The sequence below is a fragment of the Leucoraja erinacea genome, chromosome 19 (assembly GCF_028641065.1).
Source record: "Leucoraja erinacea ecotype New England chromosome 19, Leri_hhj_1, whole genome shotgun sequence".
Taxonomy (NCBI): domain Eukaryota; kingdom Metazoa; phylum Chordata; class Chondrichthyes; order Rajiformes; family Rajidae; genus Leucoraja; species Leucoraja erinaceus.
This window is the reverse complement of record NC_073395.1, coordinates 13,727,100-13,746,998: the sequence shown is the minus strand read 5'-3', so window position 1 is coordinate 13,746,998 and position 19,899 is coordinate 13,727,100. Positions and strand designations below refer to the sequence as shown.

General features: G+C 46.4%; 1 protein-coding gene across 5 annotated transcripts in view; it reads left to right on the top strand.

Moving 5' to 3' along the window:
* The window catches only part of hipk2 (homeodomain interacting protein kinase 2), a 183,355-nt gene that overhangs the window by 123,144 nt on the left and 40,312 nt on the right, over positions 1-19,899 (top strand). For all 5 annotated transcript variants that reach the window (XM_055650352.1, XM_055650351.1, XM_055650353.1 and 2 more), the window contains 3 exons: positions 4,164-4,287; positions 14,432-14,551; positions 18,523-18,609. In XM_055650352.1, the coding sequence (XP_055506327.1) occupies positions 4,164-4,287; positions 14,432-14,551; positions 18,523-18,609 (331 nt within the window). The remainder of the gene's footprint in view (positions 1-4,163; positions 4,288-14,431; positions 14,552-18,522; positions 18,610-19,899) is intronic.

Below are 19,899 nucleotides of genomic sequence, written 5' to 3'. Positions count from 1 at the left end.
TGGATAAATAAATGAAAGCCCTTTATTGCTGAAACATGACCCTTTTTGTTCGAGGGTGACCTCTGCTCACAGAATTAATCAGGAAGACATGAATTATGCAACCTAAAGGTCATTGTGGATTCAAATTAATAAAGGTTGAGAAGGAACTAATTTGGTCGGACAGAGACACAAGGAACTGCAGTTGCTGGTTTACAAAAAAAGTGCTGGAATAACTTAATGGGTCAGGCAGAATCTCTGGAAGTTTGTTTAGGAAGGAACTGCAGATGCTGGTCTGAAGAAGGGTCTCGACCCGAAACGTCACCCGTTCCTTCTCTCCAGAGATGTTGCCTGTCCCGCTGAGTTACTCCAGCATTCTGTGTCCATCTCTGGAGGTTTGTTGGGTTTCTTTGGTTGTAGTAGGTGAGGATGCATCGGGGCTGTGGTTTACCTGCCCAGCCCCCGTTAGTACCTATTGTTGGGAAGTGTCCTGGAAATTGCTAATTGGAAACAGACAGTTGGGGAAGAGGGGTCCGTGATCATTTAACTGCTGGAAACACATAGGGCCCATGTGAACATTGAACACTACCATAGTGCTTTGTTTACCTAATCCAGGTGAGTATGAAGAGCTTGAATGTCACCCAAACCTGTTTTGCTCACTGGTGCAGTTCACATTAAATCAAGGGTCGATATCTTCCTTGTCTTTTTCACAAGTTTTTTACAAAGCTCTCAATAAAATACTTCAATTCAAAGAATGAATAAAGACCCGCATTTATAATCTTCCAGCGTGGTGGTGCAGCGGTAGAGTTGCTACCTTACAGCGCCAGAGACCCAGGTTCGATCCTGACTACGGGTGCTGTCGGTATGGAATTTGTATGCTTTCCCTGTCACCGTGTGGGTTTTCTCCGGATGCACCGGCTTCCTCCCACACTACAAAGACATACAGGCTTGAAGGCTAATTGGCTTCGGTAAAAATTGTAAATTGTCCCTAGTGTGTGAAGCATAGTGTTAGTGTGTGGGGATCGCTGGTCAGCATGGACTCGGTGGGCCAAAGGGCTTGTTTGCACGCTGTATTTCTAAACTAAATTGAACTAAACTAAACTACATAATATCGCAAACCATTTTGCAACCAATGGGTGGTGGGTGAATGAAACGAGGTGCTGGGGGCGGTAGTTGAGGCAGGGACTATCACAACGCTTAAGAAACATTTAGACAGGTACACGGTTAGGAAATTCCTCGTATGTTGCAAAACATACTTGGCGAATAAAGTGTGATTCTGATTCTGATTCTGATTCAGATAGGTCAGGTTTAGAGGGATATGGGCTAAAGGCAGGCAGGTGGGGCTAGTTTAGATGGGACATGTGGGCAGGTTCGTCAGAAGGTCCTGTTTCTTCACTGTATCACTCTACAATAACGAAAGTGCCACCTCAACATATTCCGAGCCCGCCATGAGTTCTTCTTCCATCGTCTCCTCCTCTGGGCATTTTACTCTGGTTAGGAGTCCTCACCGCCCAGTAATCACCCCTTCTCCCGTCTCCAACATTCCCTCATATCCGGCAGAAGTACTATTGAGCTGTAGTCAGTGTAAACTGTAGGATTAATGCTGTCTGCCTGTCTGTCTGTGTTTCTATCTGTCAATCTACCTACATCTTAAACCACATTGCTTTCCATCCATGCATGCGTTCCTGGTATTGTACGTGTTTGTTCAGCTGTATGTGTGTATTGTATTGGCCTGTTGAGCTATACTGGTTTCTGGTTGCTTTAGTCTGTGCTGGCAGGGAAAGTGTTTTTGGTGGCTGGTTATGAAGGTCATTCGAGGGGTTACTGCCTGTCCCAGATGAAAGAGGAGCATAAAAGATGCGAGTGAACACTGCCCAGTCCATCACCGGTTCTGATATCCCCAACATCAAAGGGATTTACAGGAGTCGCTGCCTCAAACAGGCAGCCAGCATCATCAGAAACCCACACCACCCAGGCCACACATTCATTTCACCCCTGCCATCGGGAAAAAGGTACAGGAGCCCGAAAACTGTAACGTCCAGGTTCAGGAACAGTTTCTTCCCTATAGTCATCAGGCTATTAAACACTACAACCTCCATTTAGCTCTTATCTGCATAGAGTTATTATTATTATTATTATTGCACTATTATTGGTGTTTGCACTATTATTGGTGTTTGTTTTTTATGTGTGTGTGTGTGTGTGTGTGTGTGTGTGTGTGTGTGTGTGTGTGTGTGTGTGTGTGTGTGTGTGTGTGTGTGTGTGTGTGTGTGGTGTATATATACACACACTGAGCTTTTTTTTCTTTATTTATTAAATTGTTCACAGTGTGCTATGTTTGCATATTCTGTTGTGCTGCAGCAAGTAAGAATTTCATTGTGCTCTCTGGGACATATGACAATAAAACACTCCTGACTCTTGACTCTTGAACAGAAACCCTGAGGATCCTAAATCCTTCCCCATCTTGTTGGTTATATCAGCAGTGAAGGCGGTGGGGAGAGTTTTATACTTAGCCTCAGTGAGGGAGGTGGAGAAATGATCTTCCACACTGGCCAGAGGGGATAGAAAGAGATTGAGTTTGATTGCAGACAAAATGTTGGAGTAACTCAGCGGGTTGGGAAGCATCTCTGGAGAGAAGGAACGGGTGATGTTTGGGGATGAGACCCTTCTTCAGACTGATGTCAGGGGAGTGGGTGGGACATAGATAGAATGTAGTCGGAGATAGTAAGACTGGTGGGAGAACTGGGAAGGGGGAGGGGATGGAGAGAGAGGGAAAGCAAGGGTTACTTGAAGTTAGAGAAGTCAACGTTCATAATGGGGTGTAAGCTACCCAAGCAAAATATGAGGTGCTGTTCCTCCAGTTTTGCGCTGGGCCTCACTTAGGAGGCCCAGGACCGAAAGGTCAGATTGGGAATGGGAGGGAGAGTTAAAGTGCTGAGCAACCAGGAGATCACATAGGTTTATCGTGAGACCTTCTGTCGAACGGCATAACCGGGCAGGAGTTGGAAACAGCGGATGCTAGGAGTGGGTCGGTGGGAGGGTGAACCGGGGTAATGCCTCCAGCGACTTCGAGGAGAGGAGAGGGACATTGGTTCACGGGAACTGCTCCGGTACATCGAGGGACTTTGGACTTTGAATAATGGTGCCAAAAATATTGGGGAGCACATGTAATATATGCAAAAAGAGTTTGACTGTGCAGTTGCATACGTGGCGCATCAAGCTCCGTGAACCATTCATTGTCTGAACTTGCAAAGGGTTCATAACGTCGTACGTATTCGGAGTAGTAGGCCATTCGACCCATCAAGTCTACTCCGCCATTCAATCATGGCTGATCTATCCCTCCCTCCAAACCTCATTCTCCTACCTTCTCCCCATAACCTCCAACACCTGTACTAATCAAGAATCGATTTCTGCCTTAGAAATATCAATTGACATGGCCTCCACAGCCTTCTGTGGCGAAGAATTCCACAGTTTCACCACCCCCTGACTAAATAAACTTCTCCTTATATCCTTCCTACAAGAATGTCCTTTAATTCTCGGCTAGGACCTCTTATTCTAGCCTCGCCCACTAGTTGAAACATCCTCTCCACATCCACTCTATCCAAGCCTTTCACTATTCTGTACGTTTCAATGAGGTTTAGTTTAGTTTTGTTTAGAGATACAATGCGGAAACAGGCCCATCGGCCCACCGGGTCTGCACCGACCAGCGATTCCCGCACATTAACACTATCCTATAGGGACAATTTTACATTTATACCAAGCCAATTAACCTACAAACCTGTACGTCATTAGAGTGTGGGAGGAAACCGAAGATCTCTGAGAAAACCCATGCAGGTCACGGGGAGAACGTACAAACTCCGTACAGACAGCACCCGTGGTCAGGATCGAACCCGGGTCACCGGCGCTGCATTCGGTGCAAGGCAGCAACTCTACCGCTGCGCCACCGTGCCACCTTTATTCTCCTTAACTCCAGCCAGTACAGCCCATTGCCGACAAAGGCTCACCATAGGTTAATTCCTGGTACTCATTCCTGGGATCATTCTTGTAAACCTCCTCTCTAGGGTTGCAGTGGAGAAACCAGAGAGCTCTTGATGCCTGCGAATCCCCAACCCACTTGGCAGAAGGGGATGGAGATAGAAGGAGGAAAGTGTGTGCCACTAACTCTTGCCTTTCTCTCTCTCTCTCTGTAGAGCGCCGGAGATCATCCTGGGATTGCTGTTCTGCGAGGCGATTGACATGTGGTCACTAGGGTGCGTTATCGCAGAGCTGTTCTTGGGGTGGCCGTTGTATCCAGGGGCGTCGGAGTATGATCAGGTACGTTCCAGCTGTGCTGAACCTCAGGACCAGTGCTCGAGCTACGAGAAGGGCATTGAGTGAAGTTTGTCTCTCGTCACATTGCTGGGCCACTTTGCGTCCTGTGCTCTAACACAATGGCTCATTTGGTGACACTGTTGGCCCTGGTTTGGTAATGAAGTGGATCCACTTGCGAGATGATATGGCCCTTGTGGCTAAAGGGATCAGGGGGTATGGAGAGAAGGCAGGAACAGGATATTGAGTTGGATGATCAGCCATGATCATATTGAATGGCGGTGCAGGCTCGAAGGGCCGAATGGCCTACTCCTGCACCTATTTTCTATGTTTCTATGAGAACCTTCAAAGAGTTTTTGAATGGGAAAGATACCATAACCATATTTTTGATGATGAAATAGTGAAGTTATCTCCAGTGGCGGACTGGCCAGGGTGTCAGCTTGCCCGATGGCAAGTGGGCCCCCTATCTCAAGTGGGCCCCTGATGAAGTGGGCCCACTTTGTCTCCTTGCAACCAATATTTTTAGACCCAGTCCGCCACTGGTCATCTCTGATTTCCTCAAATAGATGCAAAAAGCAGGAGTAACTCAGCGTGATAGGGGGCATCTCTGGGGAGAAGGAATGGGTGACGTTTTGGGTCGGGACCCTTCTTCAGACTGATTGCCTCAACCTGACCAATAGTTACCTCTCAGTCAACCCCACAAAAACAGACCTAAATTGTAAACTGCTTCTCTCTCTGCAGATGTTGCCTGATCTGCTGAGTTTTCCTAGAATTTTATTTTACTTCCTAGAAGTTTGTATTTTATATTTCCAATAACTGTAGATTTAAAAAAAATCAAAATCACTATTTTTTTTTTGCTGTGTACAAGACTCACCACTGTGTCTCTGATTTAATTGCCGGTGATTCAGGATTCCTTGAAATAGAGATGTGCGTTGTGGAAATGAGTCAGGGCTTTGGAGCAGAAAACAGAAAGAGGCGCCTGGAAATTAAATCATGCTGCAATGTGTTTCTCATCAAGAAGTGAAATATGAAAGATACAGCGTCAACCATGAAGCCTGGATCTTTAGACTCATATTAGAGATACACAGAATGGAAATGGGCCCTTCAGCCCATCGAGTTCACACCCATTTATACCGATCGTACATTAATCCCTTTATGTAGTGTAGAGATACAGCGCGGAAACAGGCCCTACGGCCCACCGAGTCCGCGCCAACCAGCATCCCCGCACACTAACACTATCCTATACACACTCGGGTCAATTTAAAATTTTACCAAGCCAATGAACCTACAAACCCAGATTCAGATTCAGATTCAGATTCAATTTTAATTGTCATTGTCAGTGTACAGTACAGAGACAACGAAATGCATTTAGCATCTCCCTGGAAGAGCGACATAGCAAATGATTTGAATAAATAATAATAAGTGTCCAGAGGGGGGGGGGGGGGGGGGTGGTGATTGGCAGTCACCGAGGTACGTTGTTGAGTAGAGTGACAGCCGCCGGAAAGAAGCTGTTCCTCGACCTGCTGGTTCGGCAACGGCAAAACCTGTACGTCTTTGGAGTGTGGGAGGAAACCAAAGATCACTGGGAAAACCCACGCAGGTCACGGGGAGAAGGTACAAACTCCGTGCAGACAGCACCCGTAGTCAGGATTATACTCGGCAGTCGGATCTCTGGCTCTGTAAGACAGCAACTCTACCGCTGCCCCACTGTGCTGTCCTACATTCTCCTTGCATTCTCATCAACATTCCCGAGAATCGACTGCCCACCCACACACTAAAGGGAATTTTTCAAGGTCTAGGAACCTACTCAACCACACCTTTGTGCGATTTGGGAAGGAACTGATCCATCCAGCCAAAACCCCATATAATAATAATAATAATAATAATAATAATAATAATAATAATAATAATAATAAATGTTATTTATGGGCGCCTTTCAAGAGTTCCAAGGACACAAAAAAAAATTTAGCAGGTAGAGGAAAAACATGTATGGGGAATGAAATAAATAGTAGAGACATGACTAGTACACAAAGTAAAGACAGAATTCAATTCAAAACACAATATGAGGCAATTAATGCACAGGTGAAAAGGGAGGGGGACGTGGGGCTAAGGATAGGCAGAGGTGAAGAGATGGGTCTTGAGGCGGGACTGGAAGATGGTGAGGGACACGGAATTGCGGATCAGTTGGGGGAGGGAGTTCCAGAGCCTGGGAGCTGCCCTGGAGAAGGCTCTGTCCCCAAAACTGCGGAGGTTGGACTTGTGGATGGAGAGGAGACCGGCTGATGTGGATCGGAGGGACCGTGAGGGTTGGTGGGGGGAGAGGAGGTCAGTGAGATATGGGGGGGACAGATGGTGGAGGGCTTTGTAGGTGAGGACCAGGATTTTGTAGGTGATCCGGTGGGAGATGGGAAGCCAGTGAAGTTGTTTGAGGACTGGAGTGATGTGATGCCAGGATTTGGTGTGGGTGATGAGTCGGGCGGCTGCGTTCTGGACCAGTTGGAGTCGGTTGATGTAGGTGGAGCTGATGCCAAGGAGAAGTGAGTTGCAATAGTCCAGTCGGGAGGAGATGAAGGCATGGATGAGTCTTTCAGCAGCGGGAGGTGTGAGAGAGGGTCTGAGTTTGGCGATGTTGCGGAGATGAAAGAAGGAGGTTTTAATGACATGGCGGATGTGATGCTCAAGGGAGAGGGTGGAATCAAAGATCACGCCAAGGTTACGGGCCTGGGGAGATGGGGAGACAGTGGTGCCGTCGATGGTGAGAGTGGGGTTATTGATTTTGCCGAGTGTGGCTTTGGAGCCTATGAGGAGGAATTCTGTCTTATCGCTGTTGAGTTTGAGGAAGTTATGTTGCATCCAGGTTTTTATAGCTGACAAACAGGAGTTGATATGGGAGAGGGGGGGGGGGGTTGTGGGGGGATTTGGTGCCGAGGTAGATCTGGGTGTCATCAGCGTAACAGTGGAAGTCCAGGTTGAAGTGGCGGAGTATCTGACCAAGGGGGAGGATGTAGATGATGAAGAGGAGGGGGCCGAGTACGGAGCCTTGGGGAACGCCTTGAGTGACTGTGGCTGTAGCAGAGGTGTGGTTGTGGAGAGAGATGAAGTGGGATCTGTTGGAAAGGTAGGAACGGAGCCAGCTGAGTGCAGAGCCTTCAATGCCGAGGTCTTTGAGTCTTTTGAGCAGGATGTTATGGTTCACTGTATCGAAGGCTGCGCTCAGGTCGAGGAGGATGTTGAGGGAACCGGTGTCAGCAGAGGTGAGGAGGTCGTTGAGGACTTTGAGGAGAGCAGTTTCTGTGCTATGGAGGGGGCGAAAGCCAGATTGGAGGGGTTCAAGTAGGTTATACGCAAGGAGGTGGGAATGAAGTTGCGACGCAACGATACGCTCCAGGGTTTTTGAAAGAAAGGGGAGTTTGAGATTGGGCGATAGTTAATGAGAGAGGAGGGATCAAGACCAGGTTTCTTTGGGACAATTCCTTGGGACAATGAGGAGTTGAAGAGATTAGTGAGGTAGGGGCAGAGAACGGGGAGGCAGGACTTCAGCAGGGGAGTGGGGAGAGGGTCGAGGGAGCAGGTAGTGGGTTTGGAAGAGCTGATGAGTTTGGAAATTTCAGTAGGGATGACCAGGTCAAACTGGGAGAGGAAGCAGTGTGGAGGAGGGGTAAGGAGGTCAGTGGAGATGTTGAAAGGAGGGGCCTTGGTAGGTGGTGGAGTAGATGCTGGGGAGTCAGGTACAGGGGATAAAGATCGATAGATGGTGCTGATTTTATCAGCTAAAAAGTGGAGGAATGAGTTGCAGAGATCCGGAGTAGAGGTCGTGGTCATAGTATATAGTCACGGAGAGAACATGCGTACTCCACACCGGCAACCGAGGTCAGGTTTGAATCCGGTTCCCTGGTGTTGTGAGGTAGTGGCCCCACTCGCTGTGCCCCTGTTTTGCATTCTCCAAGTTAGTCACAGAGTCGTACAGCATGGAAACAGGCCCTTTGGCCCACTGCCCACACCGACCGACATGCCTCATCTACACTAGTCCCAGCTGCCCATGTTTGCCCATGGTCCCTCTAAACCTGTCCTATCTATGTACCTGTCTAAATGTACTATTAAGGGGAATTGAGTCGGGGAATCGAGAACCAGAGGACATGGGTTTAAGGTGAGGGGGGGAAAGATTTAATAGGAACCTTTTTACACAAAGGGTGGTGATGTATGAAATGAGCTGTTGGAGGAGGTAGTTGAGGCAGGTGCTATTGCAACATTTAAGAAACAGTTAGACAGGTACATGGATAGGACAGGTTTAGAGGGATATGGGCCAAACACGGCCAGGTTGGACGTGTAGATGGGACATGTTGGCCAGTGTGGGCAAGTTAGGCTGATGGTCCTGTTTTCACACTCTATGACTCCTCCCCATCTCAGAGATCCCCCACGACTCGAACCCAACCCAACCGACTCAACCCTGGATATCTCCCCATCTCACTGACCCCTCCCTAAACCACTGATCGCCAGCTCCTTCCCCAACACCCCCATGTTGGGGGTCGAGCTTGATCGAGTGTGGGCTGAATGTTGGCCGAATGCAAGGTTGACGACATTTCCTGTTCGGTCACTAGGATGACGGACAGGAAGTGCTAAATGAATTCTTGATATGAAACCAAATGACCTGGAAATGATCGTTTCATGCTACACCCCAAGAGAAACGTGATTTTCAGTTTAATAACACCAAAAAACCCCAGCACTACACGATTACATTTCCGGGCAGTTGTTTCTCAGTACTGCACTGAAATGTCAGCTAGATTGGTAAACCCAAGTGCCTGGACTGCAGTTGGAACCATGGATCCAATATGCTTTTGTCTTTCAGGCCAGGAATAACCACTGAGCAAGGGCTGAGAAGAATGTATAAGCCACCCCCAGTTAGATTACTGTATCAGGGACTGGTGTCGGACCCAGGCTAGGTTATCAGGATAAACCAGTGAGCTATTGGTGGTAGGAGAGATGAACGGAATGTGTGGGTGGAGGAAGGAACTGCAGACGCTGGTTTTAGGAAGGAACTGCCAGTTGCCCAACACTTTAACTCCCCTTCCCATTCCCAAACTGACCTTTCTGTCCTCGGCCTTCTCCACTGTCAGAGTGAGGCCAAACACAAATTGGAGGAACAGCACCTCATATTCCACTTGGGCAGCTTACACCCCAGTGGTATGATAATTGATTTCTCTAATTTCAAGTAACCCTTGCATTCCCTCATTCCCAGTCTCTCCCCAACCCTAGTCGGCTGACTAGTTTCGATGTTGTCCTGTTGAGTTCCACTGTTTGTGTCTACTCATTATCACCTTTTCCTCAGTCTACAACAGACCATTGAGGGCTCAACCTTTCCCTTATCATCACTGCTGGCTTTGATTTGTTCTTTTCATACATTTCATACCATTCTTTGTTCCTTTTCCTACCTCCAATTCTCTCTCAACTGACTCTCTGTCTGAAGAAGGGTCTCAACTCGAAAAATCACCTATTCCTTTTCTCCAGAGATGCTGCCTGACTCGTTGAGTTACTCCAGCCATTTGTGTCCATCTAGAATATATGGGTGTGTTTGGACTTGTGCCATGTCTCTGTAACCCACCTATTCCATCTTCTTATTGCAGACCCTGTAGATCTATTTGGGAAATGGTCAATGGCATTGTCTCTAGATTATGTCAAGCGTAAAATCTATTTGTAATGAAACACTCCATTGGCACTGAGGCCGTACTTCACACTTGGCAGCACTCAGATGAAAACTGGAAACGTTACAGGCAGGAGTCATTACTGAACATCACAATGGGTGGATGATGAGTGTGTGTTTCGATCATTACTAGTCTCTCTGTACCACTAGATCAACTCAGGAGTGCAACAAGAGAGGAGGATTGTGCAAACCGGGCAACTGAGCATCCCACAAATATATTGCCACTCACTCAGTGAAGGACGGTTTGTAAAAAGCAGAGGTCGTACAAAATAACTGACTGGACAAAAGAAAAATCACTGAATGCCCCGAAACCAAATTTGTGTGCTGACACGAAGAATTGTGCTTATTGTCGATAGTCTGATGCTGAATGTAAAGTCATCCCAACAAGCCTGTCGATAAAGAAACCAGTGATTTTGCTATTTCTACCCAGGAGTTTATAAGTTCATGTTATAGCAGCGGAATTTGGCCATTTGGCCCCTCAAGTCTACCCCACAATCCAATCATGGAATTCAGTCATTTTAATCCATGCAATCATTCAATCATCAATCGCCTGAATCCACAAAGCATCCACCCTTTGAAAGTATTAAGTTTAGTTTGGAGATGCAGCGTGGAAACAGGCCCTTCGACCCACCGAGTCCGCCACGACCAGCAATCCCATACACTACTTTTACCTTACAAACCAGGGACAATTTTTACCTAGTTAAAGGTAATTAGCTCACAAACCCCACCTCTTTTGGGATGTGGGGGGAAACTAGACCACCCAGAGAATGCCCACGGGGTTACAGGGAGAATGTGCAAACTCCGTACAGACAGCACCCGTAGTCAGGATCGAACCGGGGTCTCTGGCGACATAAGGCTGCAGTGCTACCACTGCGCTACTGTGCCGCCCCGTTATGCAATTGAATTTTGAGACAATATTTTCTGAGAAGTTTTAACCTTTCTTTTGCTTCTTAAAAGCCCAATTCATCAACCACCGCGACATGTGATCCAGCAGTATGATGGTTGTGTTAACTGAGGACCCTGCAGCTTGGACAGTAATCTGGAGTTATGTTTAGTTGAGTTTAGAGATACAGTGCAGAATCAGGCCCTTCGGCCCACCGAGTCCGTGCCGACCAGCGATCCCCGAACACTGTTGAGTTCATGAGTTGAAATCCTGCTAATTGGGTTCCAATTTAAAATAAAAATCTAGGAGTAGTAAACGCAATCAAGAAGCTATCATATTGTCAAAATACCTTGACTAGTTCCCCAAGCGTCCTTGCATAGCCATCCTCACACCAAGCATTGATACTTGACAAGCATTTGGCGGGTCCAGAGACAGCCCAGTACCAATGTGCTAAATGGGCATGGAAGGAAGGAAGAAATGGAAGGAAATTAATGTTCAGCATCACTGCTTCCAAGCAGAAAGAGGGCAACTTGTTCGCTGCAGAGATTTCATAATGAAGATCTCAAAATTAATCACGCACAAAAATCATATTGTCAAAATAGAAACATAGAAAATAGATGCAGGAGTAGGCCATTCGGCCTTTCAAGCCAGCACCAACCGCCATTCAATATGATCATGGCTAAAAATCAGTACTCCGGCTTTTTCCCCATATCCCTTGATTCACTTAGCCCGAAGAGCTAAATCTAACTCTCTCTTGAAATCTCTCTCTCTTCAACAGACAGTTGAATTCTCGAGTGGACTGATTGATTGCTTGCATTGCTGAGAGAGAAAGCAAAGCAGTCTTTGCTTTGAAGCACATTATGGTATCTGGTTCATAAGACTTTGACCTGCAGGCCACCTGACAGACTGCCCACATGTACACTCCATCAGTCACTGCTGCCCCTCTGTTGGAGAGGTTATGGTTCTTGTATCGGCTTCATTAGCCACCCACGAGCCCATGAAACAGGAGAGGAAGTAGATCATCCTTGATTCATGAGGGAATGCCTAGGACGAAGAAGATTTTTTTCCCATTATTTAATGCATGTTTCTAAAGCGTTTATTAACTTGTGAATTTTTAAATTACGGTTTACAATCTATCAGCTCCAAATTGAGCCTATCTAATCAGCAGTCGTTCGGTGGCGCAGCGGTAAAGTTGCTGCTTTACAGCGGCAGAGACCCAGGTTCGGTCCCGACTAACGGTTCCATCTGTACTGAGTATGTACGTCCCCTCCCCCCGTGACCGCGTGGGTTTCCCCGGGCACTCCGGTTTCCTCCCACACTCCAAAGACGTACAGATTTGTAATCTTTACTAAAGATTGTACCTTGTCCCTAGTGTGTAGGATAGTGCTAGTGTAGAGGATCGCTGATCGGGGCGGACACGGTGGGCCGAAGGGCCTATTTACACGCTGTATTTCTAAACTAAACTAAATAGAAGACCGTTCTAGCTTTAGATTGAGTTCAAACCCATCCCGGCAACCATGATTTAACTGAACTGAGTTGAGAGGGACCAAATGAGCAACCCACCCTGCTTTTCTTTTTAGTTTAGAGATACAGCGTGGAAACAGGCCCTTCAGCCCGGCGGGTCTGCGCCGACCAGCGTTCCCCACACATTAACGCTATCCTACGCCCACTAGCGACAATTTTTACATTTACCAAGCCAATTAACCTACATACCTGTACGTCTTTGGAATGTGGGAGGAAACTGAAGATCTCGGCGAAAACCCACACAGGTCACGGAGAGCACGTATAAATTCCGTTCAGACAGCACCCGTAGTTGGGATCGAACCCGGATCTCCAGCGCTGCATTCTCTGTAAGGCAGCATCTCTACCACTGCGCTACCATGCCACACCTCTATTTCTATTTCCTGCTTTGTTGTTGTTTAATTGAGGTTAAAACCTCCAACTAGTTAAATAGTTATACGGACAAATGTGAGGTGTTAAACGTGCAGTGAACAAATTTGAGAAAAGGGTGTTATTTATTGGTTCACAAAAGAACAGGCAAAAAACTCAAGGAAGCAGAGATATAGTCTGAATGTACACAGTCAAGGGCGGCACGGTGGCGCAGCGGTAGAGTTGCTGCCTTACAGCGCCAGAGACCCAGGTTCAATCCTGACAGGTGATAGACACAAAAGGCTGGAGTAACTCAGCGGGACAGGCTGCATCTCTGGAGAGAAGGAATGGGTGACATTTCGGGTCGAGACCCTTCTTCAGATTAGTCCACACAGAGTCTGCATCACCCCACCCTATGTATTGGAGGCAGCTGGGGTCAGCGATGCGATCACTATCCATTTCTTCATGCAATGTGTATTTGTCAAGATCAGGAAAGGAATGCATTGGGTCATGGTTCTTCCCGAAGGCCGGGTAATGCAGGTTTCTGTTCTAGGTGTTGTTCCCGGGGACACACATTGAAACTGCTGGAAGATTATCAATTCTGTGGAAGACGCCCTCTGGTGGACCCAGAGCAGGTGCTGCCCTTGACTGAACATTGCAGAGAGGTGCATTCCATGGTCCAGTACTATTGCACTGCTATGTACTGCAGCTCGGACAGAACAGCTCTGGAAAAGGCTCTAAGGAGAGGAAAGATCACAGTTTATAGCCCTCGTGCCATTGAACAACGATGGGCTTGAACCTGTCTATAGCTTAGCGATACAGCGTGGAAATGGGCTCATCAGTCCACCGAGTCCGCACAGACCAGTGATCCACCGTACACTAGCACCATCCTACACACTAGGCACAATTTTACCATTTTTACCAAAGGCAATTAACCTACAAACTTGTGCGTCTTTGGAACGTGGGAGGAAACCGGAGCACCCGCAGAAACCTACACGGTCACGCGGAGAACGTGTAACGATTCCTTGGACTGTTTGTTATGGAAACTATATGAAAGAAAAATGAATGTCTTCTTGATATTATGTATATCATTTAATTAGAGTGTTGTGGTTCATGCTATAAATGATCTTTGGTTGTGCCGTGTTATATATTTGCAAATACTATGAATGAAGTATATTTTGATAGTCTTGGGTGCTCAGATCTGGCAAGTAGGGTTTGCACTTCTGATCCCTTTCCTGTCCATGTCGCACAGTGGCGCAGCAGTAGAGTTACTGCCTTACAGCGTCAGAGCCCTGGGTTCGATCCTGTCTACGGGTGCTGTCTGTACGGAGTTTGTACGTTCTCCCTGTAACCGCGTGGGTTTTTCCCCGGGTGCTCTGGTTTCCTCCTGCACTGCAAAGACGTACGTGTTTGTAGGTTAATCGGGTTTGGTAAAGATTGTAAATTGTCCCTAGTGTGTGTAAGATAGTGCGAGTGTACAGGGATCGCAGACTTGTTGAGCCAAAGGGCCCGTTTTCACACTGTATCTCTAAACTAAAAATGTGAATGGATGGAATGACCGTGTGTATCAGAGGTAGATGAAGGTAGACATCATGAAAGTCGGAGCTTGGGAGAATTTCCAAAGTCCATTGTGGAATCTGAGGATTTTCCACCATGTGGGAAAGTCTGTTTCACTGCTTGCTTTTCTCTTTCTTTCTCAGATCCGGTACATCTCACAGACGCAAGGGTTGCCAGCAGAGTATTTACTAAGTGCAGGGACAAAGACAACGCGGTTCTTCAACAGAGATCCCGATTCATCGTATCCACTGTGGAGGCTTAAGGTAATTCACTCCGTTTCAATCACGTCCAGTTTTTCTCTGGCTGCATCTCTCCTCCTTAACTTGGTTCATGCTGGGTTGTCCACTCTTACATGAGCAAGACCACACAGTGTATCCTGACTTATTCAGGCCTCTTCCTGAGCGGCAAAGTACAGGTGGGTAAGACAGACACAAAGTGCTAGTGTAATTCGGCGGTTCAGGCAAGATCTCTGGAGAAAAAGGATGGGTGACGTTTCGGACTGAACTTTCTTTCGACTTCAGTCTGAGGAAGGGTCCCGAAATGAAACATCACCCATCATTTTTCCCCACAGATTCCGCCTGATCCGCTGAGTTAGAGTTATGGAATCATACATCGTGGAAATAGGCCATTCAGCCCAACTTGCCCACATGTCCCAGATACACTCGTCCCACCTGCCCACTTTTGGTCCATATCCCTCTAAACCTGTCCTAATTCGGTCTAAGTGTTACTCCAGCACTTTGTGTCTTTCTTTGGTACAAACGAGCATCGGCAGTTCCTTTCTATACAAAGTGCAAATGGAATTGGATATCTTTTATTCTGGTTTTACAACTCTCCCTTTCCTAATTGCGCTCAATGTTGGTGGCCCTGATGAAAGGAGACGCTCACTATAGATTGTGGTCGCAGGCCACACACTGGAACTGTATGGAATCCTTATGCTCTTTAGGTGATCCATGTTCAGTCAACATCATTGATTTTATGAAGCCTACAGTGCATTTTAAGATGAAATAGCTGAGTCTCGCTCATGATCGGTGGTGAGATCTGTTGACTGTCTATTTTCTCCTCTGTCTCTTTACCAATCTGATACTAAGCTTCCTTCTCATTCCACATTCTGGCATCCCTATGATTCTCCAGCCCAGCCCTTGCTATTCTCTGGTGTTACAGATGCCATTTGCCTTACCTAGTCTCGTTCCACCCCACCAAACCAGATGATGGTTGTTTTAGTTTAGTTTAGTTTAGAGATACAGCACAGAAACAGGCCCTTCAGCCCACCAAGTCCACGCCGATCAGCGATCCCTACACATTAACACTATCCTACACGCACTAGTGACAATTTCCACATACACCAAGCCAATTAACCTACATACCTGTACGTCTTTGGAGTGTGGGAGGAAACCGAATATCACGGAGAAAACCCACGCGGTCACGGAGAGAACTTACAAACCATACAGAGAGCACCCATAGTCGGGATCAAACCCGGGTCTCCGGCGCTGCAAGTGCTGTAAGGCACCGACTCTACCGCTGCGACACCGTGCCACCCTGTTTGTTTGACCCTTTGTGTTTAGAGTTGTTTATATATCGAGCGCAACATCCTCACCATTTTCTGTAGGCAGGCACTTCAAAACAAGGTCCATTCAGTGAAGGTCAGGAGTAATCAGCATCCAAGTTCATCCTCATTCCCATCTCTCCAATTCCCAGATAAGTGGCACATGTATCACCTCAACTGTTGTCTGGGGATAAACATGCGCTTACTTATCCCTGACAATGGGTGGCACAGTGCGGTAGAGTTGCTGCCTTACAGTACCATAGTCCCAGGTTCGATCATGACTACGGGTGCTATCTGTGTGGAGATTGTATGTTCTCCCTGTGACCACGTGGGTTCGCTCCAGGTGCTCCAGTTTCCTCCCACACTTCAAAGATGCACTGGTTTGTAGGTTAATTGACTGCTGTAAATTGTAAACTGTCCCTAGAGTAGTGCTAGGGTATGCGGTGATCGCTGGTCGGTGCGGACATAGTGCCCAAAGAGAGCCTGTTTCCACGCTGTATTTCTAAAGTCTAAAGAACAAGATAAAGCCTGGCAGATTTTTGAAGAATCATGTAGTCTTACAGCATAGAAACAGCGGACTCGGTGGGCCGAAGGGCCTGTTTCCGCACTGTATCTTCAAAGTCTAAAGTCTAAAAATAGACTCTTTGGCCCAACATGTCCATGACCACCACCAAGTATCCATCCTTATTAATCCAATTTTTCAATACTAGCCTAGTCTTAGCAATTCAGATGCTTATCTAGATTAATAGATGTTGGAGCAACTTAATGGGTCAGGCAGCATCTGAGGTAATGGACAAGTGACATTTTGGGTTTGAGTCCCTTCCTCAGACTTGCTGAGCCAGAGTTTGAAGAAGGGTCTCAACCCTAAATGCCGCCTGTCTATTCCCTCCCCAGATGCTGCCCGACCTGCTGAGTTTCTCCAGCACTTTTGAGTTTTGAAATTGCACAGTTTACGCCAGAAAGTACCTCGAAGCTCTAGGGTGGTCAGAGCGGGTGGTACTGTCAGCCCCTGTGGCTTTGTGAGTCATTCTTGCCTGAGTTAGTGGTTTCTATTTAAGCTTTCCTTAAAATTTGAACACAGAAGCTGAACAGTCCAGTTCAGTAGCGAGGGAACATTGTAGTGGCCAAGGTGATGTTTTGGGAGATAATAAACCAAGGCTCACCGTCCCTCCACCTAACTGTTAAAGATCACGAGGAACTGCTTCAAAGATGCCGGGGGAGATTTCCTCGTAATCTACATTTATTCCCAAAGCCACATCATAAAAATAAATTAACGATCTGATCATCATTTCATTGCTGTTTGTAGTTGGCAGCACTCGCTCCTTTCATTCCAAGTGTCACTAAACTTCAAAATTACGTTCAGCCTGTCAAGCACATTTAGATGTTGGATTTGTGAATTCTACTCATCTTTCATCCTGGTTTGTTTGCACAATCTTTCGATTTGTAAAATCAAAGATTGATTGATTAAATCTTGCAAGATTTAAGAAAACAGCAAGATTTAAGAAAGCTGTGGTGTTGCCTCACAGCTCCAGCGACCAGGCTTTGAATCCTACCCTCGGGTGTTGTCTGTTCAGAGTTTACATGTTCTTCCCAAGACCATATGAGTTTCCACCAGCTGCCTGATTTCCTCGTGCATTCCAAGTATTTGTTGGTTGTTTAATCTGCTACAATACATTAGCCCTTTATTGTGTAAAGAAAAGACTCAAAGTGCTGGAGTAACTCAGCGGTTTCTAAATGTCACCATTTTACTGTCGGTCAGTTGTAAAACTGAGCGGAGTTGATAGATATATGAGATAGAGTAAGTTACAGGACAATAGGAAATTAAGGAGCGGAGTGGAACTGCTGGCTTATTGAGTTTCAAAGTTAGCAAGAGGCAAATTCATTAATTTGTTGAATTTCAATGGGATACGTTAAGACATAATTGAATGGACGGCTGATCCATCATCATCATTGCGCTGAAATTAGTTTCCGTTTTCGCCCTGCTCCGATACCATACAGCGTCAGACTGTCCCCCCGAGTGTGGACTATTCTGCTTTAGAAATTCTGGGAAGGTTGAAATAAAAATCAGCTGTCCCAATAATGTTTGACATTTGGCACATCCCAACGCTTAAATAAACACGCTTTGCATCGGGGCCTTGAGTCCAAGGAAACTTTCCAGCGCCGCAACATGTGTTGGCAAGTCTGAAAGAATCCTTGGGTGAATTTCAAAGGGATTTTTTCCCCAACCCACAGGCAATGCAAGAATTAAACAGGCAGCACCTGGCGGGAAAAGGGGAACAATTACATACCTGGCCTAAAACGTCACCTGTTCATTCCCTCCACAGATGCTGCCTGACCCCCCTCATCACTTTGAGCTTTGCTCAAGATTCCAAGATCTGCAGTTCCATGTGCCTCTAATAATTTACAGTGAACTTAATGTGGCTCCTGCTTTCTTTGTATTATAGAAACTCTTGAATCGTTGTCAGGCCCCATCTGTTAGACATCATTACTGAAATGAGACTGGTCCTATGATGGTTGAAAGGAACTTGGGTGTTTGTAATGGTCAATAATTGCCTGTACTTCTAAGTCGGTACCATGAACCGGGCATACTATGAGATGCCAAGCAGCATTGATGGAAGTCAAATAGCTTCGGTGGTCTCTATACTGTGTTAAATTCTGAGTTTAAAAACATATTCTTGTTCAAAATTACAGACACCAGAAGATCATGAAACAGAGATGGGAATCAAGTCGAAGGAGGCAAGAAAGTACATTTTTAATTGTTTGGATGATATGGCACAGGTACGATTGAATTTCTTGGCCAGTTTTCTCCTCTTTGCCTATTTTGATGGACTACAATTCTGAACAAGCTGTCTTCCTTCAGTACACTCCCAAAGGGCCTTTTCTCTGCCTGGTGGTTAGTGCTAGCAGGATGTTTCAGCAAACTGTCCACAGCCACGTACAGCGGGCATGCTTACACACACACTCATGTGCTGTCCCTCACACACCTACATTCATGCATCCACTCATGCACAAGCATGCAGAAATGGCACACACATTCAGAAGTAGTTACACAATCACATACAGAAACTGGCACACATGGCTGTATATAAGTGTACATAGCTGTGTAAAGAGATGTACACAACAATGTACAGATAAAGGCACACACTAAATACTGGGACCATCGCAACTCTACTCCAGTGCTGCCACCAGGACAAAGGGCCTTTATGGCCAAGTTAAGCCACTAATATTGCTAACAATTTTGAACTTGAACATGGTGGTGCCGGAAACATGGCGACTCTTGTGTACTGCCTCAGTTTAGTCCACTATTCTTCCTTACTTGTACTTGAGTATGATTGTGCCTATGTATGGTAAGATTCTTACTGAATTGTATGCAACAAAGGAATTTGACTATACTTTCAATGGTGATTTATTCAATGGAGTTTTACCTGTCACGGTTGCAACTGTACAGTGAAATATTTTTTGCATATATTACACATGCAGGTGCGGCCATTTATGGTGCCATTATTCAAAGTCCAATGTCTGGTCGGCCCATGCGCTCAATTTATTGTAGCAGTTCCCGCGAACTGATGTCCCTCTCCTCGTTCGGCCATCGGAAGCACCTCCTGCAGCCTACTGGTAGACGCTGGAGACATTACCCCGGTTCAGCCTCCTACCGGCTCATGCTCCTCACATCCGACATCCCCAGTTCCTTCCCGGTCCCTTCATCCGACGAGCCTTCGGGCGGGTTCCCGGTGCCTAGGTACACGTGACAATAAAGTGTACCGTTGGACCATTTTTCAATCACAGGATAAAGATGGGAATTCTCTACCCAAGAGGGCTGAAGGCAAAGATTGATTACCTTAATATCTCAAACTCTGTCAAAGGATATGAAACTAATATGGGAATGTGGTGCGAATGTAAAAGATGAGCCAGGATCTTTTTGAATGAAGGAGCAGTCATGAATAACTGCTTTTATTTCTTATGTTGTTAACAACGCACAGCATTGACACTGTAGACATCAGCACATAGCCTTGTACACGCACACAGCTACAGTGAGAAACGTGTAGAAAGAAACTGCAGATGCTGGTT